This window comes from Lepisma saccharinum, chromosome 29, assembly GCF_977018435.1.
Source record: "Lepisma saccharinum chromosome 29, izLepSacc3.1, whole genome shotgun sequence".
Taxonomy (NCBI): domain Eukaryota; kingdom Metazoa; phylum Arthropoda; class Insecta; order Zygentoma; family Lepismatidae; genus Lepisma; species Lepisma saccharinum.
The window spans coordinates 41,081,842-41,109,603 of NC_139257.1; the positions used below are offsets into that span (position 1 = coordinate 41,081,842).

At 37.8% G+C, this 27,762-nt stretch overlaps 1 protein-coding gene across 2 annotated transcripts in view; it reads left to right on the forward strand.

Moving 5' to 3' along the window:
* The window catches only part of LOC145981593 (methyl farnesoate epoxidase-like), a 33,312-nt gene extending 6,461 nt beyond the window's left edge, over positions 1-26,851 (forward strand). The window contains exons 3-9 of one of the 2 annotated variants that reach the window (XM_083114955.1): positions 278-529; positions 6,875-7,293; positions 12,286-12,397; positions 15,088-15,268; positions 19,357-19,474; positions 23,482-23,623; positions 26,413-26,851. In XM_083114955.1, the coding sequence (XP_082971081.1) occupies positions 278-529; positions 6,875-7,293; positions 12,286-12,397; positions 15,088-15,268; positions 19,357-19,474; positions 23,482-23,623; positions 26,413-26,594 (1,406 nt within the window). In that variant the 3' untranslated portion in view covers positions 26,595-26,851. The remainder of the gene's footprint in view (positions 1-277; positions 530-6,874; positions 7,294-12,285; positions 12,398-15,087; positions 15,269-19,356; positions 19,475-23,481; positions 23,624-26,412) is intronic. The other variant, XM_083114956.1, reaches the window with a different exon arrangement.
* The last annotated feature ends 911 nt before the right edge of the window (positions 26,852-27,762 follow it).

The window sequence follows — 27,762 nt, forward strand, 5'->3', positions numbered from 1 at the left end:
GGACGGTTGGGTAGATTAGCATGCCCGGACGCTCTGCACTCGCTCTGGATTCCAGAGCTTGGAATAGATAAAGTATTTCATTTCTGGGATCGTAGTTAAGGGGTAATGGAGACTTAATTTCCCTGTATATTGTTTCATGAATTATGAGTATAAGTTTCTCTTTTTTATATACAAGGTGTTTCCTTACTCCTTGTGGGGATCAAAAGGCTCGCCGTTGGCACATGCGGGTACAAAAGTAACCCGTGTGTCAAGTTTTAATTAATTCTTTTTCTTTCAGGTCCAAAATGGTGGCCAGTGCTCGGATGCGCCTTGGAAGTGAGGTCAGCCATACAGGAGTGTGGATATTTCCACGCGATGTTCTCTCATTTCTCGAAGCAGTACGGGAACGTGTACGGCATCAAGATGGGCGAGATGATTTGTGCTGTTGTGAACGGGCCCGAAGCTGCGAAGGAAGTTCTTGGGAAGGAAGAGTTTGACGGACGCCCTGCGACATTCACAAACATATTCCGAAACATGGGCGAGAAAAGAGGTAAGGTATCAATTTCTATTTATGATTCTTAGTGATACATTTGCTAATGGTCCTTCTAATTCTGATTCTTGATGCTATATTTGCTAATGGTCATTCTATTCCTGACTCTTAGTGATACATTTGCTATTGGTCCTCCTATTCCTCATTTTTGATGCTATATTTGCTAATGGTCCTATTCATCATTCTTGATGCTATATTTGCTAATGGTCATTCTATTCCTGATTCTTAGTGATACATTTGCTAATGGTCCTTCTAATCCTGATTCTTGATGCTAAATTTGCTAATGGTCATTATATTCCTGATTCTTAGTGATACATTTGCTAATGGTCCTTCTAATCCTGATTCTCGATGCTATATTTGCTAATGGTCATTTATTCCTGATTCTTAATGATACATTTGCTAATGGTTCTTCTATTCCTATTTGCTAATGGCCCTTCTATTCTTCATTCTTGATGCTATATTTGCTAATGGTCATTCTATTCCTGATTCTTAGTGATATATTTGCTAATGGTCCTTGTAATCCTGATTCTTGATGATATATTTGCTAATGGTCATTCTATTCCTGATTCGTAGTGATACATTTGCTAATAGTCCTTCTATTCCTATTTGCTAATGGCCCTTCTATTCTTCATTCTTGATGCTATATTTGCTAATGGTCATTCTATTCATGATTCTTAGTGATATATTTGCTAATGGTCCTTGTAATCCTGATTCTTGATGCTATATTTGCTAATGGTCATTCTATTCCTGATTCTTAGTGATACATTTGCTAATGGTCTTTCTATTCCTATTTGCTAATGGCCCTTCTATTCTTCATTCTTGATGCTATATTTGCTAATGGTCCTTCTATTCCTGATTCCTAGTGATAAATTTGCTAATGGTCCTTCTATTCTTCATTCTTGATGCTATATTTGCTAATGGTCCTTCTATTCCTGATTCCTAGTGATACATTTGCTAATGGTCCTTCTATTTATCGTTCTTGATGCTATATTTGCTAATGGTCCTTCTATTCCTGATTCTTAGTAATACATTTGCTAATGGTCCTTCTTTTCCTCATTCTTGAAGCTATATTTGCTAATGGTCATTCTATTCCTGATTCTTAGTGATACATTTGCTAATGGTCATTATATTCCTGATTCTTAGTGATACATTTTCTAATGGTCCTCCTATTCCTCATTCTTGAAGCTGTATTTCCCAATGGACCTATTCCTCATTGTTGATGCTATATTTGCTAATGGTCATTCTATTCCTGATTCTTTGTGATACATTTACTAATGGTCCTTCTTTCACCATTCTTGATGCTACATTTGCTAACGGTCCTTCTTTCATCATTCTTGATGCTAGATTTGCTAATGGTCCTTCTATTCCTGATTCCTAGTCATAAATTTGCTAATGGTCCTTCTATTCCTCATTCTTGATGCTATATTTTATAATGGTTCTTCTATTCCTGATTGCTATTGATAAATTTGCTAATGGTCCTTCTATTCCTCATTCTTGATGCTATATTTGCTAATGGTCCTTCTATTCCTGATTCCTAGTGATACATTTGCTAATGGTCCTTCTATTTATCGTTCTTGATGCTATATTTGCTAATGGTCGTTCTATTCCTGATTCTTAGTAATACATTTACTAATGGTCCTTCTTTTCCTCATTCTTGAAGCTATATATGCTAATGGTCTTTCTATTCCTGATTCCTAGTGAAACATTTGCTAATGGTTCTTCTATTCCTCATTCTTGATGCTATATTTGCTAATGGTCATTCTATTCCTGATTCTTAGTGATACATTTGCTAATGGTCCTCCTATTCCTCATTCTTGAAGCTATATTTGCTAATGGACCTATTCCTCATTCTTGATGCTATATTTGCTAATGTTCATTCTATTCCTGATTCTTTGTGATACATTTGCTAATGGTTCTTCTAATCCTGATTCTTGATGCTATATTTGCTAATGGTCATTCTGTTCCTGATTCTTAGTGATACATTTGCTAATGGTCCTTCTATTCCTCATTCTTGATGCTATATTTCATAATGGCCCTTCTTTCATCATTCTTGATGCTATATTTGCTAATGGTCCTTCTATTCCTGATTCCTAGTTATAAATTTGCTAATGCGCCTTCTATTCCTCATTCTTGATGCTATATTTGCTAATGGTCCTGCTATTCCTGATTCCTAGTGATAAATTTGCTAATGGTCCTTCTATTCCTCATTCTTGATGCTATATTTGCTAATGGTCCTTCTATTCCTGATTCCTAGTGATACATTTGCTAATGGTTCTTCTATTCCTCATTCTTGATGCTATATTTGCTAATGGTCCTTCTATTCATGATTCCTAGTGATACATTTGCTAATGGTCCTTCTATTCCTGATTCCTAGTGATACATTTGCTAATGGTCCTTCTTTCATCATTCTTGATGCTTTATTTGCTAATGGTCCTTCTATTCCTGATTCCTAGTGATAAATTTGCTAATGGTCCTTCTATTCTTCATTCGTGATGCTATATTTGCTAATGGTCCTTTTATTCCTGCTACTTAGTAATACATTTGCTAATGGTCCTTCTATTCCTGATTCCTAGTGATACATTTGCTAATGGTCCTTCGTTCATCATTCTTGATGCTATATTTGCTAATGGTCCTTCTATTCCTGCTACTTAGTAATACATTTGCTAATGGTCCTTCTATTCCTCATTCGTGATGCTATATTTGCTAATGGTCCTTCTATTCCTGCTACTTAGTAATACATTTGCTAATGGTCCTTCTATTCCTGATTCCTAGTGATACATTTGCTAATGGTCCTTCTTTCATCATTCTTGATGCTATATTTGCTAATGGTCCTTCTATTCCTCATTCTTGAAGCTATATTTGCTAATGGTCCTTCTATTCCTGATTCTTAGTGACACATTTGCAAATGGTCTTTCTATTCCTGATTCTTATTGATACATTTGCAAATGGTTTTGCTCTTCCTGATTCTTTAAGTTTCATTTGATATTTATGTTCAGGACACGTGTGTTCAATTGGGTGGTATGCTTATTTTCTTCACCGATTGCTATATTTAGACCAGTGATGCGTAGTAGACTGTACGTCTACATGCGTTGTCTACATGTAATTTACGCGTATATTACATTAGGTTATAGTTTACACCGTTTATGTAGATAATGTAAAGTACAGGCTGTTGTGAAAAGAAACTGATATTTTTCAACCATGGTGTTCTTACTGAGCTAAAAGGAATCCTATTTATACTAGGAAGATATGCTCATATTCTATAAAATGTAGGAAAGAAACACGTGTGAGGTGTGTATCAAAGGAAGCGTTTTTTCCATAAAACACTAAAATATTTCCTTTGTTGCTTTTGCTACTCGACGAAAAATTGTTAGTAATCGTAGAAAAGAGTTCTTCAAAACTTCAACAATAGGTGCATTGGTTAATTGTTTACTTTTACATTGTATATGCATGGAATGTAGACTACTGTTGAAAAGATTGTCGGGCTATCGACCAGGTGAGTTGTGGAAAGGGTTCCATGCTTTCGAGAGCTAACGTCACTCTCATCTTCAGGGTATAAGTGCACTGTTGAGCACAAGGTGGATTGAATTAAATCTGGTGATATTTTGAAGAAAAGCTCTGATTTAATCACTTTAAATAAATAATTTATAGAATAATGTACATAAGGCTTTCCTAGATATCAGAATCACTTTTGAAGTACATTAATCTCGTGATTATTTAATAGTGTTTATTAGGCTCTAAGAAAGGAAACAAAATATATGTACTGATGGGTTGAAGCTCATACTAAACTAAATGTAATACGTGAACTGTAAACACACTTAAATCATCATGATTTAAAATGCAATAATTCTTATAGGCAAAAATAGCAATCATTTTGTGTAGAAAAATAAAGAAAATACTAATCATGTTAAACCATAAATAGTTTCATTATTATTAAACTGATATTTTGCAAAGTATCATTTAAAAAATTGCCAAAATTCAGATACAAAGACTTTATAGGATACAGCCAGAATGTTTTATTTTCACTGGAAGAAAATTTACTGAAACAAACATTTCCATAGTAGGTTCATATATGTAGTTTCAAAAACAGAAAAATGTCTATTTTAATCAAACTGTTCAAATATTTTGCAGAGGCATTTTCTAGAAAAAGCCTTTCTATAATGTCATGCCGATTAATGTAGCCTCAATTGTTTTGACTCGTTTGTTGTGGTTTCCTTCCGAAAATCCTCGAATAATCCAGGAGCGTGAAATCCATCCATCGCTAAGAACTACTGTGTGGTGTGGGTTTTGGCAGGTGGAGTGTGATCTTACACCCTGTCATTTTATTCTTATGGGGGTTTGTGAAATCACAGGTGTACGCCAACAAACCACGAACCCTTTTGGAACTCAAGGCAGAAATCCTACGGGTATTTGGAGGCATCGGGACAGACATCTGCGAGAGGGTTATCAATAATTTTGTGGAGCGTATAAATGCATGCAGACTCAGTAGGGGTGGACATATGCCTGACATTGTCTTTCATATGTAAATGGGAGATGTTACTGCTTACATATATGTGAAATATAACTATTTTCATGATATTTTTCCGATTTTTATTTTATTTTTTAATTCGGCGTCCTATACGGAACACCTATATATGTGTGTAGTACCAAAAACCACACCAGCAATTTTAAGCGTGTTTTTAAAATAAAATCCAAAAAATCTGATTTAAATTAAAAAAAAATATCAAAAAAGGTTTCCTTTTTATCCACCCTGGTTGAGAGTGAACCCGATGTATATGTGTTTGATTATAAAAGCTGGCTCTTTTGGTGGAGTCAATCCATTCCCAGTTCATCGGAAACACAGGGAAAGACATTTCCAGGTTGATGTGTCAACGTGCTCAAGTTCCCAGCGTCTAGAGTGGGGTGTGTACCCTTTCCCTTACCAGCGCCATGCTGGTGCGTCTCAGTTCACGAGGGTTGAAGTTCAGCAATGTACTTCTACACGCTGAAGATGAGTGACGTAAGCTCTCGAAAGCTTAGAATCCTTTTCGCAATTCACCCTGTCGATAGCCCGAGAGAATATTTTCATAATTTGTCGCCAGCAAAATTTCAAGACTTACTGCAGACTATATGTGGGTTTCATGTGACGTCAGGATGCGTACAGCAGCCATGTTTGTGGCCAGTTTTGTTTGTCGTGTGAAAGGAAATATCGTCATATAACGTGAGCTTCTGCACCGATGTATCATCGTGAACAAGGTTCAAATAGCCGGTTGAATTCCGTATGCTTACAATAGGGCCTTTCCCATGGCCCTAATCAAGGGGTCCCGAGATCGATACCCGGTGGAGGCACATACTGGTTCGGATTCTACTTTAAACTGTAGGTCCAGTCCCGATTAGCCTTACTGTGTGTACTTAAAGCACCAAATTATAACCATATGCAAGGTGTACGAGTGAAAAGAAAGAAATGTTTAGTTACTTTGCCAACAGTTGGCTTTAATTTGGAAAAAGGGGTGTGAATTCCGGAGGTCAGAGAAAAGGAAGCCTCGTGTGGAAACTTCACTTCCCACTGATTAGCAGAGGTTAAAACACGTTAAGTTGAGTTCTCTTTGAGTGTTGAAAGGGGTCATCTCGGAATAGAACAGAGTACAGGGAGTAGTTGTTTTGTTTTTTATATAGTGTATTTAGTTGGGATTTTTAGTTAAAGCACTGCACACTTTTTTCTATTCAGAGATATGTCTTTTGGGGGGGAATTAATATTAAAAGAAAATTACTATAATCTCTTTTTGGTTAAATAACGTTTAAGGAAGTCTAAATTATATAAAGATTTAATTTGATAATTTGATTTTCTTTATTATTTATTGTATTTATATTGGGGGTTTATACTCTTATAATCATTATTTATGTAGTCTCAAGCCCTTCAGGCATTTTGTTGTTAAATAAACCTCTATACTATCAACCCTTTTATGTATAATTCCTCTAAACCTACAATTTTACGGCTTAAGTCTTCCACTGCCATATCTTTATATTTCTGCCAGGTTAATATACAGACTTCAGTTGCAAGACTTGTGTCCTAATGAAGGGCAATATTTCTTAGTGAATAATTGTAAAGGAAATGCAATAAGAAGCTGGTCATACCCTGTACTAGATGAAGCCTGGGCAACTCAACCTTTTTGTGGAGGAGCGCTCTCGTATGCACGCGTATAACTCGGAGCGAACAGGGTTACTGTCGCATTATGGATACTCAACAATTAAAAATAGACACATAAAAACGAGTTGCATAAAAATTTAGCTTATTCAGTTCTGCGTTAAGCTATGGCAACCATTGTGACACATTGTTACAGCCACTTATGAACCCTTTCTATTCTTTAGGTGTTATACTAACGGATGGCCATCTGTGGCAAGAGCAGAGACGATTCAGCCTGAGGAACCTTCGCGACTTCGGTTTCGGCAAACAAAAGATGGAGGAACTGATTATGAACGAGGTTCTGCAGACTTTGGAGACGTTGAAGAAGTCTGCGAAGAGCGCAGAGAAGTCCGCCGTGCAGATGGACCGCTTCTTCAACATCCCCGTCCTGAGCAGCCTGTGGGCGATGAGCGTTGGACAGACGCTGGAGCATGACGATCCCAGGCTGATCAAGCTCATGGAGCTGCTGGACGAGTTCTTCAGGAAGTTCGACATGTCCGGGAGCATCCTGAACTTTATGCCCGTCCTGAGGTTCGTAGCTCCGGAGATGACAGGCTACAACGCTCTAAAGTCCTGCAGGAATCGACTCTGGGAGTATTTCCAGGTATGGTTCTTCGATTTAGCTTCGAGATAATATCGAGAGTAAGAACACCAGAGTCGACCTTTGGGAGGGACAACTTGGGTAATCGTCGCATCAGATAAAATACGAGTTTATATAACGCCGATTCTTCCAATTAAGTAACTAATCTGATTTCTTCTGACTTCGTGGATTTTTTAACATACTTAAAAACAACCAGAATTACTGAAATCATATTTTAAAAAAGAACTTATAAAAATCAAATATTTCATTCAAAAACAATATGCACTATTCTAGTAATTATAGAATGAAATCATGAAGTGAAGATATTATTTTATGTGAAAACATGTAAATTACTACAACGTCAACTTCAATGAAAAGAAGACAAAAAGATAGAATTATGATAGATAAAGTCATTGGATACGATTAAAAATGCCAATTTGATAGGTAGATTAATAGTTTGTAATTACAGCAAACCCTCGTTAACACGAATCGTGTTAAAAAAAATTGTTAACCCGGGGACTCAAATATTATTGTTGCAATACAGTTCTTTCTACACATTAACCTTTACAATACGTATTATGTATGTCATCATAGAAAACAGTACTACAGTAATTAACTTTTTTTAAAATGTACTCGCAGATCATTTTCTGGTGAAAAACAGTTTAGTATGTGTTGTGATGACACAGATTCCCAGGATGCGGTGATAGCTTTTATTGTATCAAGCACACTCCTGCTTGGGGTTTCAGTTTTCTACGTTTTAAAGAATAGAAAAACACATCTGAACACATTGTTGATCTGAATCTGTTGGTTAAAATACTGTATAAGTTGAATGTTGACAAGATGATAAAGAGATTGTTGAGTGATTTCTTACATACCTAGCAGAGGAACGACAGAGGAACAACAGAAAAAGATTATGAAAAACTTGGAAGTTGGTGTTAAATGAGATCTAAAGACGCACTGGACTAAAAAATAGTTCGTAATTCGTGGTAACCGAAATTCGCGTTAACAGATAAAACTTTCTATAAGGTATAATACATCCCTGCCGGTCCAACATTTTGTTCATGTTGACCGAGTGTTCGTCTTAAGCGAGTTTGTGTTAACGAGGGTTTACTGTAATTGTAATGAACTTTACTCCATGGCACATTGGAAATGAAAAAAAAAGCTAAATTTAGAAACATTTATCAGCCTCCCACAATTCCTAGTTTTAACAAAATGTTCTTATTCTTGATCTTAGGTAATAGAACTAAATGTGTAAAAATTGTTTATTAATTTTAACAATATTTATATTGGGATTATATTGGACAGACAATGAAACAAAAAGTTTGATTTTTGAAATCTATGAAAAATTTTGGTTAAAGTCCCCGCCTATACATTCGCATTATCTCGAAAACTGCTCGTTTGCGGACCCATGTTTACTGAGACTTTTTTGCTTCTATTATCGTGTACTTTCAAATGTGTGAGTTTGCGCTATTACTTATGATACACCCTGTATTGCATGCCCCGGGCCCCTCAACCAATTGGCCTGGCTCTGAAGAACTTCAGTTTCTCGAGAGCCCTAGAAGGTATCCTCAAAGAGAAACTCGTTAAGACAAGTTATTCGCCTTGATGTCTTCTGTACACTGTGAAAGTTAGGCGCTGTCGTGCTGTGATACCCTGTATATAGTATACATACATTTTTCAAATCGTTTAAGACCGTTTACACACATGACAACACAAAAAGATAACTTCCGTGAATGTGACCGAAATACACACATGCAGCTTGTGTTGTTTCGGTGAGAAAAGTTGCACCTATTTCTGAAGGTTCCTTTCCAAGTGGCACATGTCGTTTCGGTCTGTAAGCTCCCTAATTTGTCGCAACTAAGGAAATCAAGGTAAGAACGGCAATATATAATAAATATTTTCTCTACAACTTAACAAAGTTATTAACTCGTCACTGATAGCCGTAAGTGGAAGACAAGCTACGTCAAATAACAAAATTTAAATCTGGAAATTCTATTTTCAAGCAAAGATTAAATAGGAGTTTTAAAAAACTGCCCAATTTTGTTGTTACAAGTGCCGTGCAACAGTATACACCAAGGCTTGCATCACATTTCTTACAACATGGAAAAGCCATATTCCAGATGTGGCAGACCGTTTGTGGTATTTTTATTGTCCTTAAATTTTGTGAAGTAATAACATCTCCATAGACACTATGCGTGGCAAAGAAACCACATCTAACTAAATTAGTTGCGCTATCTGCCAGAAAATATTAACTATTTACGAGTATTCGCTGAGTGTCATGGTGTTACAACTTCACGAGATTGGCATAGTGACAACGTTGTCGCCTTGTAATCAAGTGGTCCCGGGTTAGATACCCGGCGGAGGTTATAGTGGGGTGGATCCCACTGTAGGCTCAGTCCCGAGTAACTTATCTGTGCATGAAAGTGGACGTAAAACACAACTTAAACAAATAAACGAGACTAGAAGTCTTTAGTGTAGCCTAAGTCTGATTTAAGTCTGATTTCAGTCAGATTTCAAGCCTTATATTATACAGGGTGTATCAAAAGTCCCATTACCCCCCCCCCTTTGAATTGTAGACAAACCTGCAAAATGTTATTTTAACAGCATGCGTATGATGAGAGGATGGTATACCATTAAATCAGACCAATGACCACCATTTACTCCAGAGGATCTGTGTGCATGGTATTATTCGCCTCCAGGTGCAATGTGAAATCCTCCGTAACATAAGATGTCAGATCTGGATTTCAGGTGGCCATTTTAAGAGAATACCTCAATGATGTGTTCAGAGACAAATGGATTGGACGAGGATCGCCAAATTTACCAGCACCTCTAAAATGGCCACCCCGAAGTCCAGATCTGACATCTTGTGATAATGCGCTATGGGGACACATCAAACAGAAAGTCGCCCATAATCGTTATCAGACAACTGGGGAACTTCAAGAAGCTGTTCGCAGTGCGTTTGCTTCCCTCACGCCAGCCATGTTACGGAGGATTTCACATCGCACGTGGAGGCGAATAATACTGTGCCATGAAAATGGCGGTGTGCACACAGATCCTGTGGAGTAAATGGTGGTCATTGGTCTGATTTAATGGTATACCATCCTCTCATCATACGCATGCTGTTAAAATAACATTTTGCAGGTTTGTCTACAATTCAAAGGGGGATAATGGGACTTTTGGTACACCCTGTACAACCCCACAAATTCCAATAGTTGTCTCTCTGGACTTTGGTGAGAGCAGTTCTCGCACCTACGAGGAGACCCATGATTGTGAAGACAATCTTGGAGCTCTCCAAAGCAGTTTGTGGGCTCGAAAGCCGGACAACGGCGGCGATGGAACTCAAATTGATCGATGGTCGAGAGCGTTGAGTGATAGTCACAATCTTTCCGACACGGTCGCAGGTTCGAGACCCGGATGTCCCTCCGTCAATTTCATATCACCCTCATCGTTGAGAATATCCAAAATCGAAAAAAAAGCAACGCTAATTAAAATTGAAATACAACAGACTTTCCACCATGGAATATAAAAATTACACATTTACATTACTGAAATAATGAATCGTTCATTTTGTCAAAATATCTCTCCCCTAAACATTCCCAACTTCGCTATTCTATCTGTTTGAAGCAACCCTGTAACTGAAGTTGATTTGTTGTTTCAAGTCTACTTTATGCACAGTAAGGCTAATCGGGACTGGATATATATTTTAAAGTGGAATCCGAACCACTATGTGCCTCCGCCGGGTATCGGACCCCTTGATTACAAGCCGACGACGCTACCACTGCGCCATCGAAGAGACCCCCCGGACCATGGAGGTATAATACCTATACAGGGTGTCTCATAAGTAATAGCGCAAACTGACACAGGTGAAATTACACGATAATAGAAGCAAAAAAAGTATCAGTAAACATTGGTCCGTAAACGAGCAGTATTCGAGATAATCGCGAATGTGTGATTACAAGGCGCCACTGAATTTATTGTTTGTATACGTTGTCCTAGTTGATAAAATGCTAACAATACAGTAAGAAAAGTCATTGGAGATCTCATTGTTAGACTGTTTACTGATTGTATCCATCCTGTTTGATTACAACGCCACCTCTCGGAAATATTCTGTTTTGTAAACAAAGAGCAAACCTCGGAACTCGCAAGGAGTAAAGCACTCGGTGTTTACAAAATGCAATCAGTGACGGCTTCTAACCACATATTCGCACACATCATTAGCATTTTACCAACACTAGGACGCCGTTCGCAAACAATGAAGTCAGTGGCGGCTTGTAATCACACATTCGCGATTATCTAGAAAACGGCTCGTTTGCGGACCAATTTTTACTGAGACTTTTTTGCTTCTATTATCATGTACTTTCACCTTTGTCAGTTTGCGCTATTACTTTTGAGACACCCTGTATATATAGTATTTTCCAAATTTACAATTAACACTATATTGTTGATTAGCTTAAAATTTTTAATTATTACTATATCATGTTCTGGAACGTGATTCAACCTAAAATTTAATAGATTTTCAATATAACTTTTTAGTTCCTATAATTTTTTTACTTCAATATTTAAATTTCTCATTAGTTGTTAATAAATTCTTGTTGCAAACACATAATTACAATTGACTGTCAAAATACTTTGTTCTCTAAGTTGTGGCCTACCCAAATCTTTGAAATCCATCCAGTGGTACCCCAACAGCAGGAAGAATGGTTTCGTCACTGTTCTTATCGTGTCTCTCTTCCCCCAAATTTATCGTGTATTTTTACCTGCTAGAAATCTCTGCGCTACGGCAGTTGTAGAAGTTGCCATTGAAAATTTGCTATTAAAATCCACTTATCGCCTTAGGGTTAGGCAACACACATAACGTCTTGCAGGGAAACGAGTATTTCAAAATGTAAGTGTCCCATTTTTATTGTCGGTGAGCGTACATTTTAATATTCAGATCGATGAAATGATAAGACATTCTTGGCTTTCAGTGAAGATTAACAGACTAGGAAATATTGAAGTTAACTTATCTTGTTACAGGACCTTGTAAATGACCACAAAGCCACGTACAGCGACAGTTATGCCCGGGATCTGACGGATGTTTTCCTGCAGCAGATGAAAGAAGATGAGGGCAAGGAAACTACATTTACAGGTAAAGTAAGATTCAGCATCTTTACAATTAAAAAGAAGACGAATAACACCTGAATACAGGCTCCAAAAAAGTTGTACGTGGTACGAAACGGCTGAACACTATTGCAAGAAGCTGCTGTCATTTTATAAATGTTTTCAGTATTTCAAAATGCAGATTTCTTTTATTCCATTTTACATTTTGTTGCGTTTCTTATTTAAACACTGGACTGATTATATACACTATTTAATGTACACTGACACTGAACTACATTGGAATGGAGTCGACCACCGTGTAGCAATGTCTCTCGCTGTTCTCTCGTGCAGTGCGGGTATTTCCCGATAAGTACCATGCCCTGCACAGTCTCCGAAGAAGAGAGTCTGCACTGTCCTGCCACTTAGTGGCGACAAATATAATGAATACTTAAAATATACAAATTTTCACACATTTATAACTCAAATAATAATACATACACTAATCTATCCCAAACACATTTTTTTACAATAAATAAGACTCCACAAATAATGTTAGACTCCTCAGTGCCCGTGCATGTTGAGTGTTCGATTCACGAACTCGCTACTGCGTTCGAGTCCCTGCTTGGGGACATATACAGGGTGTCTCATAAGTAATAGCGCAAACTGACAGAGGTGAAAGTACACGATAATAGAAGCAAAAAAGTTTCAGTAAACATGGGTCTGCAAACGAGCCGTTTTCGAGATAAGCGCGAATGTGTGATTACAAGCCGCCACTGACTTCATTGTTTGTAAACGTCGTTCTAGTTGGTAAAATGCTAATAAGGTGTGCAAATGTGTGGTTACAAGCCGTCATTAATTGCAGTTTGTAAACCTTGCGCGTTCCGAGGTTTGCTCTTTGTTTAAAAAACAGAACATTTCCGAGAGGTGGCGTTGTAATCAAACACGATGACGTGTACAAACACTGAAGTCAGTGACGGCTTCTACCCCCACTATCGCACACATTATTAGCATTTTACCAACTAGGACGACTCGTTTGCAGACCCATGTTTACTCAGACTTTTTTGCTTCTATTATCGTATACTTTCACCTGTATCAGTTTGCGCTATTACTTTTGAGACACCCTGTATTCCCATTGGTCAAGTTACATGTGACAGTGGGGCCCAATTAGTTGGCGCGTTTGGTGGATTTCATATTTAAGTCGGTAAATAACATATTGAAAAAATAAGTAAGGAAGCAGGATGATAATGGATTTGAGAGATTTTTTGTGTTAACTTAGAACTCAAGTGTTCAGTGTTTTGGAAAAAATGTATATTTATTTGTATCATCTGCATATCATCCCATCACCATTCATTCGTCGTAATTGAAATACCGACGGAAAGCAAGAGCTTTCAAGCACAGGTACTGAGCAACGATGACAATCTGAAGATTGTTTCCTTGTTAAAATCCTTTATGGTAACTATTATCATGTTCTATTAAATCAAATAAATCAAGAATCGTGGATTTTCATACTTTTTCTACACAAGTGAGCAGGCACGTAGCCAGGGGAGCTTGGGGAGTTACCCCACACCAGAAATCCTACAAATGTTTTGTTGGACATAATGCATATTGATTGAGTTGGTGGTTTAAGTCCACTTTCTGCACAGTAAGGCTAATTGGGACTGGACCTTCAGTTTAAAGTTGGATCCGAATTACAAGGCGACGACGCTGCCATCGGGGAGGCGTGTCACATAATGGATATATATTGGTGATTAATTTTACGTCTTTAGCATGATTATTAAACATATTTTATAATAAGTTGTAATGTACTGAGACATTCATCTTCAGGGCTTCGCCCCCCACCCTAAGTTTTCGCCTTTAGATGGCGGCTGCTGATAAGGGATGAGCCCCCTCCCCCCGAAATAAAGTTCTGGCTACGGGCCTCCACGAGTGTAAAGTTGTTTAGTCAGAAATGCAGTAAATAAATTCCATTCAAAATATACTTTAACTTACATATTTTTCTCACACTTTTATAGCTTGTTACTTTTCCTTCTTTGTTTATTCTTTGTTTCTTCTGTTCTTAGTTTTCTCCTCTGTCTAAAATTTGTAATATATACATATACATATATCGGTGGCGTACCCAGGATTTTCGAAAGGGAGGGGTTATGTACACTTTTTCTGGTAGTCAGCCGTCATTTGGCCTTGTTTTTCTACGTTTTGACGTTCTTTTTATTAGGAATACTTGACCAAAGGGGGGGGGGTTATAACCCCCACCAACCCCCCCTTGGGCACGCCACTGACATATATGTAATTTTTTGTATTTGTGTAACTTGTGTATTTGTATAACTTTTTGTATTCGTATCTATCTAAGGTTTTGTGTAATAATCACTATGTGTTTGTATTTACGTATTTGTATTTATGTAAATGATATTTGTATATAGCAAATTGTAATGCCTATTGTAATTGGAGCATTCGCTCTGTCATAGGCGACTGGTTAATAAATAAATAAATATCAAAATATGAGAACATCGGATTTATATGGCACATCACATTGCATGACAAGATGAAACAACGAGAACATACATAGCAAGACAGCAATGTCTAGCGTAGTTTCGTTAAATGATTTTCAAAGGTAGTTTTACTCTAATGAGCAGATCTATATTTGTACATCTCGGTAGCATAATTGATTGCATATTGTAACATCTTTCAGCAAAGCAATGTGTTAATAGGCTCTCCAACACCTTCTCGAACGTATCGTTTCAGAGTATCAACTCCTGGCCCTATTGATGGATTTGTTCATGGCCGGTTCCGAGACGACAAGCAACACTTTAAACTTCGCGATCCTTTACATGATGCTCAATCCAGAAATTCAGAGGAAGGTTCAGGAAGAATTGGACATGGTGATTGGCAGGAATCGGTTCCCCACATTGGAGGACAGGAAAAAGTGAGTAGAATTTGATTACCAGGGAATAGATATAATCAGGAGCGTATATTCTAGGCTAGCTAGGCCAGGGGTTTCCAACTGGCGGCCCCCGCTGCCTTTTTCTGCCGCCCGCGAAGCCAGTTTGCAAAATATATTAATTTTATTTCTTTTTATTAAAATACGTTCTTTTTTTACTGAAGGAACGGATGCTCTGTGAAGAGAGACAATATCACAGGTAGAATTGATTTTGCAGTCAATAATGATAATCAGAAGAATCTAAAGTGACGTAACTTTCTCTTCACACCATGCATTCCATCCCTTTGCTATGTGGAATGAACTCGCCTGCTTCCGCGAAGGCTTCACTCTTTGTGTTCAGAAACAAACTGCAGAGAGGCGCTATAGAGATCTGTTTTACTACGCACGAAGTACGAAGAGATTTCCAGTGTCCCAACTCGGATTGTACTGTGACTGATTGTTAAAGTTTGTGCAAATATCGAAATGAGCGATATCTCCAAAAAACGTAAGATTGAAAATTAAAATAGCTTCTCTCAAACTTGAATTGCGTGATTTGCAAGGCGATGTGTTCCTTCAAACTAGGCAAGAAAAGGAGCCAGAGTTTTTCAAATACCTTTCAAAAGAACGCTTTCCAAACCTTCGTAGTTTTGAGCAAAGAATGACATCGATGTTCGGCAGATCATACACGTGTGAAAGTGTTTTTTCTTCAATGAAGTTCATCAAGAACCGCTACAGAAGCAGACTGGCAGATTCTTCACTGCTTCACCTTCCGAGACTTTCAAATACAGAAATTCAAATACAACTTTAATAAAAGAAGCAGATCGACCTCAATTTTCACATTGAACACTTACTATGAAAGATTCTTATTTGTATGGTGTGTTTTTAATTTCTTTCAATTCATCAATAAGTATTGGGTTTTTGTGAAATAAATTGTAATTATACAATTTTGATTTGTAATTCCATTGTTTTATTGCCTCATTTTAGAAATTTAGGTCATGCGAAAGTACTACATTTTCAGTTCAGTACTTACAATTTTTGTAATTTTTAATCCCCACCCCCCCAAAAAAATGCCTCCCTATGAACTGCTGGATATAATTTTGGACCTCGGACCTTTTGAAGTTGGAAACCACTGAGCTAGGCTATCTGCGAAGCCTGAAGTCTATAGAATAAAATTCAGGAGAAACATTGATCAGAAATTCTAAATATTATTATTCATATCGGTGAGATGATGATGCTGATTCTGGAATTGGCAACCTGATTTCTAATGAGTTGGCAACCTGATTTCTAATGAGTTGGCAACCTGATTTCTAATGAGTTGGCAACCTGAATTCTTATGAGTTGGCAACCTGATTTCTTATGAGTTGGCAACCTGATTTCTTATGAGTTGGCAACCTGATTTCTTATGAGTTGGTAACCTGATTTCCTATGAGTTGGCAACCTGAATTCTTATGAGTTGGCAACCTGAATTCTTATGAGTTGGCAACCTGAATTCTTATGAGTTGGCAACCTGAATTCTTATGAGTTGGCAACCTGAATTCTTATGAGTTGGCAACCTGAATTCTTATGAGTTGGCAACCTGATTTCTTAGGAATTGGTAAATTTATTTATTCATAGCCTAGGACCACGTGACATAGTGAGATAGCCCAAATCTTGGGACTCAGTATACGCCACTGATTTATATGTACAGTACATATCTTCATAAAATGCTAAAATCAATGTTATTGTGTATTGTCTTTGGCAATCGTCGTATGTAAGCTCCAAAGATGCTGTTTTTATTATCATTATTTTTTTACATATATTGGATCTTAGCCCATATTTTAGTTATTTTTACATATAATGTCCATATTTTCAAACATTTTCCGGTATATATTCCATTCTCATCCTAATCCTTGTGTAAAATACCAGAGGTTTACAATTCGTCTGTATTTCGTTCGTTTTGTTCTCTGTTTATTTTAAATCTTGACAATAGACAATGCATTTGTCATTGAAACATTCTTGTCAACAAGAGAGCCCTTCCCACATGACCTATGACGAACTGGGCATAGCTTGGTAGAGCACCATGTGCCCATCACGGACCACCATTAATGCAATCTCAAGCTATCGCGCGTAATTCCTTGCATATTTTTAATATACTCCCATTCCTTCATGTGAAATTGAACGCAGTATCAGTCATTACAAATCTGTCTTCAGGGACAATAGGAGATTCACGATTCAGAACTTAAAAAGAATATTTGGTAATCCATTATTTGTGTTTGGATTTTGCATTACAGTTAATGTCATGTAAGGGTAATATATTTTATTCGTCTAGGTGCGCAGTTAATTTAATGAAAATTATCATTTCTGATAATTGTAAATCCACATTTAATTTAATATTTTGATTAAAATAACTAACTTATTTACATATCTTACGCTTTTTTAACACACATAAATTCATTCCCTGTTGATTATAATTGCCATCTGAATTGGCATCTGAAAGCGAATACGATGATTCTGTATATTGCTTACGTGTCCCGACAGAACGTAACAGCGATAAAACGTACCACTTGGGTTTTCGCGACGAAACGTGCCACTCAGATAAACACACCTACCTTCAAAATATTTACTTCGCAACAAAACGTACCACTTCAAGGAAAACGCTAGAACTTAAAATCAAAAGAGAATAAAGTGGTTAGTGGCTCGTCGAGTGATCACGTTTGTGGAGTCCCGAATGATGCTCATTTAGATGTGAAGAAGCGTATGCAAGAGGCGAAGAAAAGGGTTCGAGAGGAAGACACGCCAATTACCAAGATTTACAAGGATACTCTAGGCAACCTATACGACAAAGGTTAGGTTAGGTTAGGTTAAAACTGACATAAGTAAAACGAAAATCGAAAAAAGACGAAAAGATAAAACAAAAGAAAAAATGTGGACGACAGCTGAACCACAGCTGATTTTAAACACGCCAAAATAGCTATATATGCATTGTATAGTAATTTTGCCAGTCCAAAGCGTGGATAAAGTGTGATGGAAATCTGCAAAACCATCAAGTGGTACGTTTTGTCGCATCGCAAATATTTTTAGACTCATTAGAAAACCCTTCGCAGGTAGCCGCCCAGGTGGTAGGTACGTTTTGCCGGTGGTACGTTTGGTCGCGTATTCATTGCTTACGATGCTTGAATGTTGCTTGCCACAAAGTTTACGTTTCGGCCTATTTTGGTGATATCATAGTGGCAAATTTGTAACTGGGACACCAAAATTCACTCTGCAGATCGTGTCTGACCCTGCACACCAGTAAGGAGCCTGATAAGTGTCACATGGTAAGGCGCGCTTTACATGGAAGCATTTTTTTAAAAACATTTTTGCTAGCATAACTGCTATGTAAATGCTTCCAAAAATCTTGAAGCAGGTGGTAGTACTTTACACGGAAGCATTTCTTGTAACATTCTAGTTTGCAACACGAACGGTGGATCGAGTAACACCATCTATGGTGAGTGCATGGTGTTCACAATTGGAACAACTAAAATATTCTTTCATGCGTGTACTGTATACGTTATAAAGTATGTATTTAAGCCGCGCCATTGCTTTGTACCTAATACCTTTTTCTCGGAAACGTTATTCCTCTCGGTTGAATAGTTATCGGCTTTTAAAAATGTGAAGTGATACATTGTTTACATCTCACGCGGCCACCATTACATGTGCACTCTTGACTTAGAGGTCGCTTCTGATTGGTTACGCTACGAAAAATGATTCGGACCGAGCCTATCCTTGAGAAATGCCATGAAATAAGCCATGGCGTCAGGAATACCATGAGATTTTTCACTTTACACGGTAGCATTTTGGTCATGGCGTAAAAGTTAAGAAAATGCTAAGGAAAATACTTTCGTCTAAGGCGGGCTTAAGTCTGCATAGACTAAGGTGCGTCTCACGTGATTTAACTTAGTAGTAGCGATTAGCCAATAGATGCAGAAAACTGACATAAGTATGTCGGTAGGAAAATAGTGAATGCGAAAATAATTAAATATGCAAGTGAAATTGTGTCGTTCTAGCAGCAAATTAATCTAGAACATTTCTCACCTAAAGAATGCTTTCGAGTGACCCTGTGTTTTCTTTTCCAGCCTGCCTTACGTGGATGCTGTCATAATGGAAATTCAAAGAATGGGCAGCGTCGTTCCGATAGCTGTACCCCACTGTGCTTTGAGGGACGGCGTCATCCAGGGATACAGGATACCAAAGGTTGGTACAGGTGACCCAAATCGGAGGAGACAATGGTTCCTTTTTCTTTTCTTTTAATAAAATTGGTTGATAACCGAAAGTTCAACTCTTTCAGAATTATAATATAGTCCGTCTGCCTTCAGCGTGGACGTCGACGCGAGTGCGCATGCGCTGACGAGATTTGGACGAGTCCATGGGGAAAATATGGATGGAACGGATAAAGGAAACGGGTTTTTTGAAACAACAACGAAGGAAAAAGGAAAGCAAGAGGGAAATAAAGAGAGAAGAAAAAAGAAGGAAGGAAAGAAAATGGGAAAGAGGGAGAGAAAGCAATAGGCAAAATAAAGAGAGAAGGAAAGAAAGAGGGAAAGGAAGAAAGAAAGAAGGAAAGAAAGAGGGTAAGAGGGAAAGAAAGAAGGAAGGAAAGAAAGAAAAAGGAAGGAAAGAAAGAGAGTAAGAGGGAAAGGAAGAAGGAAAGAAAAAAAAGAAAGAAGGAAAGAAAGAGGGTAAGAGGGAAAGAAAGAAGGAAGGAAAGAAAGAAAAAAGGAAGGAAAGAAAGAGGGTAAGAGGGAAAGAAAGAGGGAAAGGAAGAAGGAAAGCAAGCAAGAAAGAAGGAAAGCAAGAAAGAAAGAAGGAAAGAAAGAGGGTAAGAGGGAAAGAAAGAAGGAAGGAAAGAAAGAAAAAGGAAGGAAAGAAAGAGGGTAAGAGGGAAAGAAAGAGGGAAAGGAAGAAGGAAAGCAAGAAAGAAAGAAGGAAAGAAAGAGGGTAAGAGGGAAAGAAAGAAGGAAGGAAAGAAAGAAAAAGGAAGGAAAGAAAGAGGGTAAGAGGGAAAGAAAGAGGGAAAGGAAGAAGGAAAGAAAGAAAGAAGGAAAGAAAGAGGGTAAGAGGGAAAGAAAGAAGGAAGGAAAGAAAGAAAAAAGGAAGGAAAGAAAGAGGGAAAGGAAGAAGGAAAGAAAGAAGGAAAGAAAGAGGGTAAGAGGGAAAGAAAGAAGGAAGGAAAGAAAGAAAAAAGGAAGGAAAGAAAGAGGGTAAGAGGGAAAGAAAGAAAGAAAGAAGGAAAGAAAGAGGGTAAGAGGGAAAGAAAGAAGGAAGGAAAGAAAGAAAAAGGAAGGAAAGAAAAGGAAAGAAAGAGAGTAAGAGGGAAAGGGGAAGAAGGAAAGAACTCAAGAAAAAACGAGAAGAAAACAAAGGAGGAAAGGAAAGAAAGAGGGTAAGAGAGAAAGGAAGGAAGGAAATGAAAAGGGAAAGAGGTAAAGAAAGAAAGGGAAAGAAGGAATTGAAGAAAAAGAAAGAAGGAAGGAAAAAGAAAGAAAGAAGGAGAGAAAGTGAATCAGCATTGAAGTTTCACACATAGGTAGTACGAGTTATAACAGCCATGGCAAAACACAAACACAACAAAGCAATCGAGAAATAAACCAAACAACGGAACACATACAACAAAATTGTTCTGAAAGCTACAGCGTTGTTTCGTGCCTGTGTCTACTTGCAGTCTGTCTCGGTAATCTGTGGAGCAAGACAATGCATAACTGTAGAAAAGAGGAGGAAGCGAGTGGTCGAAGCAAAGCAGTCTGCGGTGCTGCAATGGCTGGTAGCTGCAGCCGCGTTTTCCCCTCCATGCACTCACTTCTCCTCTCACAGGTGAAAGCCAACCAAACAACCCAAGCAGGCAAGACTGTTCAATGGAGTGCACCTCCCCTATCGTGTATAGCTTCGTCCTCTTAATGTATACTATGTCCAAAGAGTCTGTGGAGAAATGCCGAACACAACAGTAGAGAAGGGGAGGAATATATTTGGAGGAGCAAAGCAATTCGCGCTGCTGCTAACATCTGGTAGCTGAAGTCGCGTTGACCCCTTCATGCAATCCCCATCGAATCACTACTTGCACTTGCTTTCGTTCCCTTGCTCCACGATTCCCAAGACGGGGTAGTCACTTTTCCGTGGTCGAAGAGTAATGCAGCAGAGCTTGCAACACTGGTGTTCCTTTCCATCCAAGGACACATGCAACTCAATCTCTCTCCTCACCGCAACACTTCCTTGTCACAAGAAGCGCAGGCGAGACACGAAACACTTCCATAAAGATTTGTATGCACATTTCATACATTCTTCAATCGTAACGATGAGGATGAATAATGATTACATAAATATTAGGGAAGACACACTCACATAGAAAAGAAACACACTGGTGCCCAGGTCGGGACTCGAACAAGATTCATTGGTGGCGAGATCAACCAATCACCGACGTCTGAGGCTAGTTTGCAACAATAACGAAATTAATACCTGACTCACTTTCGTTTGCTGAGAAACTCAAATCTATGAACGATCCTTTGGAGTTGTGTATTTTACTACTCCTAGCATTCACGCCTCGTATTCATTCGTCTTCAGACATGGCATGAAAAAATCTAACTTTATATGAAAGTCACGTGGACTGTTATCTTCACTGTAAACTACAGGAAGAACTTCGTGAAGCATCACTGAACTGAAAGAAACCAGAAGTGCACGAGGCTTCTCTCATCTATCATTCTTTTTTTTTACCGCCAGCATACAAAATTACCAAATTGCACTATACTTTCATTTTAAACCTGTAAACACCTGTGTTTTCATTGTTATCGTCCAGATTGTACTTCTCAGTTTGAATTTTAATTGGATCACCGTAAACAAAATGAACGCTTAACCGTAAGAAAGGGTATAATGTTCCACCAATAAGTAATGGGTGCAAGTTCCGTCACTACGATAAAGACATTTGGACATCTAAAATTTCCGATATTTTACCAATAACTTAGATAACTTTTGGTAGTTTTTAACGCTCAATTCTAATTCCCATAGCACATTATCAGCAAGTGTTTGTTGATTTAAGTTTAGAAAAATATTCTATAGGAGAAGCAAAACCATGAGGTCTAGTTGGTTAGGTTAGATTAGATTTAGCATACATCCTATTTACCAGTTATACGGGCCACTTCAATAACCCAGAAAATGAACAAAACTAATTTTGGGCAAAATTGAACCTGTATCCATTTTCACCCAGAAGATATACCGTGATGATTGAGATATTATATTATTTATTACATTCTGATGGTGTAGGGAAACAGTGAAACTTTTGCAGCGGATATGTATTGTAGTTGTAATGACATAAAATATTTCTGTTCTTCTATGACTGTGGAAAATGTGTATTGTTATAAATGTGCGTTACTTCAAGCAAAATGTAGTCAGCGCTCACTTTCATTCACTTGTATCTTACTAAACAGTAATTTTGCCTGTAATATTATATGGATGCGAACCTTGGCCCTTTACATGCAACGAGGAACATAAATTGAGAGTATTTGAAAATAAGATCCTTAGGAAAATATTTGGGCCTAAAAGGGATGAGGAGACAGGTGAGTGGAGAGGGTTACATAATTTAGAAGTACATAATTTGTATTCATGTCCAGATATTATTAGAATAATTAAATCAAGAAGATTTAGGTGGGCAGGCCATCTGGCACGAATGGGAGAGGAAAGAAGATTTTACAGGATTCTTGTTGGGAAGCCTGATGGTAAGAGACCAGTAGGAAGACCAACACGAAGATGGAGGGATAACGTTGAGATGAACCTAAAGGAAATCGGTAGGGATGGAAAGGATTATATAGATCTTGCTCAGGATAGGGACAGATGGAAGGCCTGTGATGCTGCAGCCATGAACCTTCGGGTTTAAGAAGGCTAGAGAAAGACCCCAGTTCATAGCAAAACAGAAGGTGAATGGGAAATTGGTACCACTGAATTTTGATTCAAAGACAATTACCTTGTAACGCTTGCTTTTAAACTTTTACTATGATGTATACCTTTCCTTTTCTTTCAATCAGAGGAGTGTGCCCGACTGCACGTGATGAGTTTTATGCGTACTCCGTTCCTGCCACATTGTTATAATTTATTTGTTCATGTTATTGTTCCTAAGATACGTCCAAAATTAGAATATCTTAGCTGGATTGTTTCTTGTAATGCTTTTTGCAGTGCTAGTGAGAGGAACAAATGAAGGGAACGTTATGTATTTTCAGGACACAATTATTTTGGTAAACCTTCAGAATGTACACATGGACAAGAAGCACTGGAAGGACCCTGAGGTATTCAGACCAGAGCGGTTTCTTAACGACTCAAAGCAGTTGGTTCCGGACGAATTTCTCATTCCATTTGGCGCTTGTAAGTAAAGCATATGTTTTTGTCTTGGATTTCGTATAACCAGATACTTCAATTCTAAATTAAACACAATCCTAATTGACGATGGTAACCTATAACTTAAGTCATTTGTTAGTTTACCACCTAAATACACATTTTTTTGGTTAGTAACTTACGAGAAAAAATATTTTTTTCGAAACAAACTTGACATTAAATTACGTTGTTAAAATTACAAGCAAATTACTTGTGTCCACAGGTTTCAAGCACGAACTCAGTGCTGCCACCTAGTGGATGGTTCGAAATTATGAATATGTGCATTGAAATACTTCCTTTCGAAAACTTGAAACTAGCACTATTTTATATAATACTTTCATAAAACGAAAAAGAATATATAAAATTCAAATTACAAGAGATGCAGTCTCTTGATTGTGCATATTAAATGTAACAAGGCTGAGCGACCTACACACACTCTCAAAAAAATTGGAATTTTGTTACGTTACGCATTAGGTGATAGGCACAGCCTTGGAATGCAACAACACATGGTATCTGTCTACTGGACGTTAATTCTTGTGTTTTTGTCGACACCGTGCCTATTGCCTAATATAACAATATTCCAAACTTTTTGTGACGAGTGTATTTTGAAACGACGTTTCTTCCTCGTACTGTTAAACATAAACAATTTCAATAATTGTCAGCAAATCCATACTATAGGTAGAAGTGTAGATTTCAACAGTTGTGGAAGATGTGTGTGCAGTAGCTAGATTGTGAAACATCTACGATGTTATAATATCTTTGAATATAGATGATCAATTGTTTTGTTTTGTTGATTTGGTTGTCAAGCATAGAGTTATGTAATATTTGGAGTTATGGATCAAATTATTATTTTGTATAAAATCGAACCCACATGAGTTATTATAATACCGTGGTTGGTAACGCAGCAATTTGGCGACGAGGATGGGATTCAAGGACAGATTCTGGAACCGTTCGATGTGGACAAAGGTAACTTGATTCGTATTTGGAACGGTTTGAACAGATTTGTGTCGCTAATAGTATTACAAAGGAAAAGCAAATTAGTAATTTCTTCTTCAAAGCACTTTTCAGGTTTTGGATCCACATCTAGGCTAAGGAAGAAAAAATAAGTATTTTGGAATTTTTCACGAATTGAAAAAATCGTTGCAGAAATCTTTGAATTCATCCTCGCATCAGTAGTTATGTAGTGTCGCCATGTATTAGAGGGGATCCCAGGTTCGATTCCAGTGGAAACACATTGCACAGTGGTTCGGATTCCACTTACACTATAGATCCAGTCTCGATTAGCCTATCTGAGCATAAAGTAGACTTAATACAAACTGGTCACGTCCAGTTCGATGCACATTTTGACACTAGGTGTATTTCAGTGTCAGGCTGGTGCAAGGAAATGATGTTCAACCAAGTAGAGGGATAGCGGTGTTCAAGGTCAGAAGATTCAACAAATGCCTGTGTGCTGCTTTAAACGTTCATTTGATTAGCACACATCACGTGACCACACATTACACCGCTCCAGAATGTAGTGCAAATGGCGCAGACACCAAATACACTAGTTGACTCCAAATCAATGAAATAGACGAGTCTCTGTTGCACTGTGTAATCAACTATGGAGTGTCTCAACCTTAAAAGTCAGTATGGAAGTAAATGGAGTACTTCCCTCTCTCTCTAATACATAAGCTTTGCCAATAGCTCTGTCCTTCTCTACCACCGCTGCGTTGCGAGATGTTGCAAAATTTACAAAATGTAAAAGTCAAAAATTTCAAACAGTGGAATCATTATCCTGTAGAGTTTTTTATGCTCTATTTACTGACGGCATTATATAACCTGTCATAAATTCATGTGATCTGAATTTTTCATAATTATGCAATTTTGCAAGACGCTTAATTTTTTCTAGTAAATACTTCAAAAGCCATAAATATCAAACCGCTTGAGCAACTTCACCAGTTTTTTTTTTCTACGGGATCTATGATGTTTGTAGATATGATATTCTTCGCCTGAGTGAATTAATTTGCTTACGAGGAGAGAGATATATATACACATTGGATATTTTGTATAAATCATCAGACCGTAACACGAAAAAGTTGGTTAGAAAGAAACTTTTCGGTTTGTCGCGATACACATGCAGACCAAGCGAGAAAAGTGTTGACCATTGTTTGAAGTTATTTTTAGAATGCATTGTTACTCCACAGCACCGTTATTTATTCCGCAAGCGTAGTTTGTGTATGCGGGCTGTCTCGCGTATCAAATTCATTGCGCGCCACCGAGGTTACAATTCAGTTGCAGGCAGATGCCCCGGTTCGTAGGAAGTGCAGTGTGCTTTATTTTCCGTAAAAAAATGTTTATTTGTTTTTGCATTTATTTAATTCGGTTTATGTAAAGAATACAACATTCAACGAAGGAAGTAACAATAGTTGCGTCGTGTATTACACATATAATGCAAATGTAAAATGGTAAATAGTTACGTCGAAATGTAAACATTTACATGCAAATCTTGAGGTAACTATGTTCTTTTTTTCCAAAATTCATCAAATACATAGATTTTGATGATTTCCTATACGATATTAAGGAAGTAAATTTGTCGCAATCATTAGCGATTAACAGCGACTCGATGCGACTCCGTTTGTTGATCTGGCAACGCCGCGCTCCATTTAACCCATACTGACTTTTAAGGTTGAGACGCTCTATAGACGCGTGTGAGTGCAGAATGAGTCGAAAAGTGCAGCGAACTGGACGGGTCTATTCTTTGTGCATCTCTCCAAGGACTGTCACGTGTCTGTTCCTTGCAGATCGCAGACGGTGCATGGGGGAGACACTGGCCAGGAACAGCCTGTTCCTCTTCTTTTCAACCATCATGCAAAGCTTCAGTTTCTCGTACCCGAAGGCGTCCGCACCACCCACGACTGACCCTCAGGACGGAATAACACTGTCTCCGAAGCCCTTCAAGGCCATCGTGTTGGAAAGGGCTTGATTTCTCCAACAGTCTCAAGGTAATATGTGCTTAAATGTGTGATGCAAGTGGAAGTCTGCACATTTAGGAGAAATTCTGCACCTGATACATGACAATAAAAAAATTATTCCCGACGAAAATCGCCAGAAAGGCATTTGAGTAGTGAGTAAAAGTTCTGCCTGCCTCATGTGGATGACGATCTATTTATCAGTCATTCAAACAAATAAAGAAATATGTGTAGATTTTTATGTAGTTTATGAATAAAGAAGTTTTCTTATATTCTAGAAAACGTTTTTATCTGACGTGTATCATTTGTTATTTATGTGCAAACACCCTTCAGCCGTCATCCTTCTATCGTGTATGTGTTCCATTGACCATGATATTTGAATTCTATTACCATGTGTGTGGATTCCTAAATGCACTGTGATATTGAGGTGGGATGGGATAGAGTATCAAAACCCATCCCCGTGGCGTAGTGGTTAGCACAGCGGAATACAACTGCAGGGGTCCAGGGTTGAACAATGGTGCGTTCCTAAATTGCATCATCACTCATTCTCATCTTTGCGATTAGCCAGAAGTGACAGAAAGGGGAATTAAAATAAACAAAATCAATCGATATAGTATTGGCAGAGGCATACACGCATACTCGTGTGCGTGCGTGTGTATGTATATACTTACATGCATAATACTACACTCATATATATGTATGTATGTAGAAGTGTGTTGTAGTCAATTTTATTTTGACTACAGTAGTCAGTCAGTACGTATCATCTCTTGGGAGAATTTTTAGGTGACCTCCATATTCTGCAAAGTTGACGTAATGAAGACCAAAACCACTAGATTGTGGTAGTTGTACGTTTATTCTCTGTGTATTGATACTACTTTAAACTCATGTAAAATGAATCAATTTTACACAATACTAATATGTATAGGACATAAAGCTGTTTTTTAGTTATAGAATTGGTACTGAGTAAATTGTAAGTTTAACTGTAATCCTACTGCGAATAATAAATAATAATAACAGTGCAAAGAGTGGCTAGAAAAAACAAAATTTCGTAATCAAAATACTTGTAGCTTGAAAAGTTTGTTCTTATGATGCAACACGCAAGAGAGAGATCAATTTGTATATGCAACACGCAACCTCGTTCAAGGCAATCTTCTCACATTTGCCTTCTCTTAGTGTGTTGCA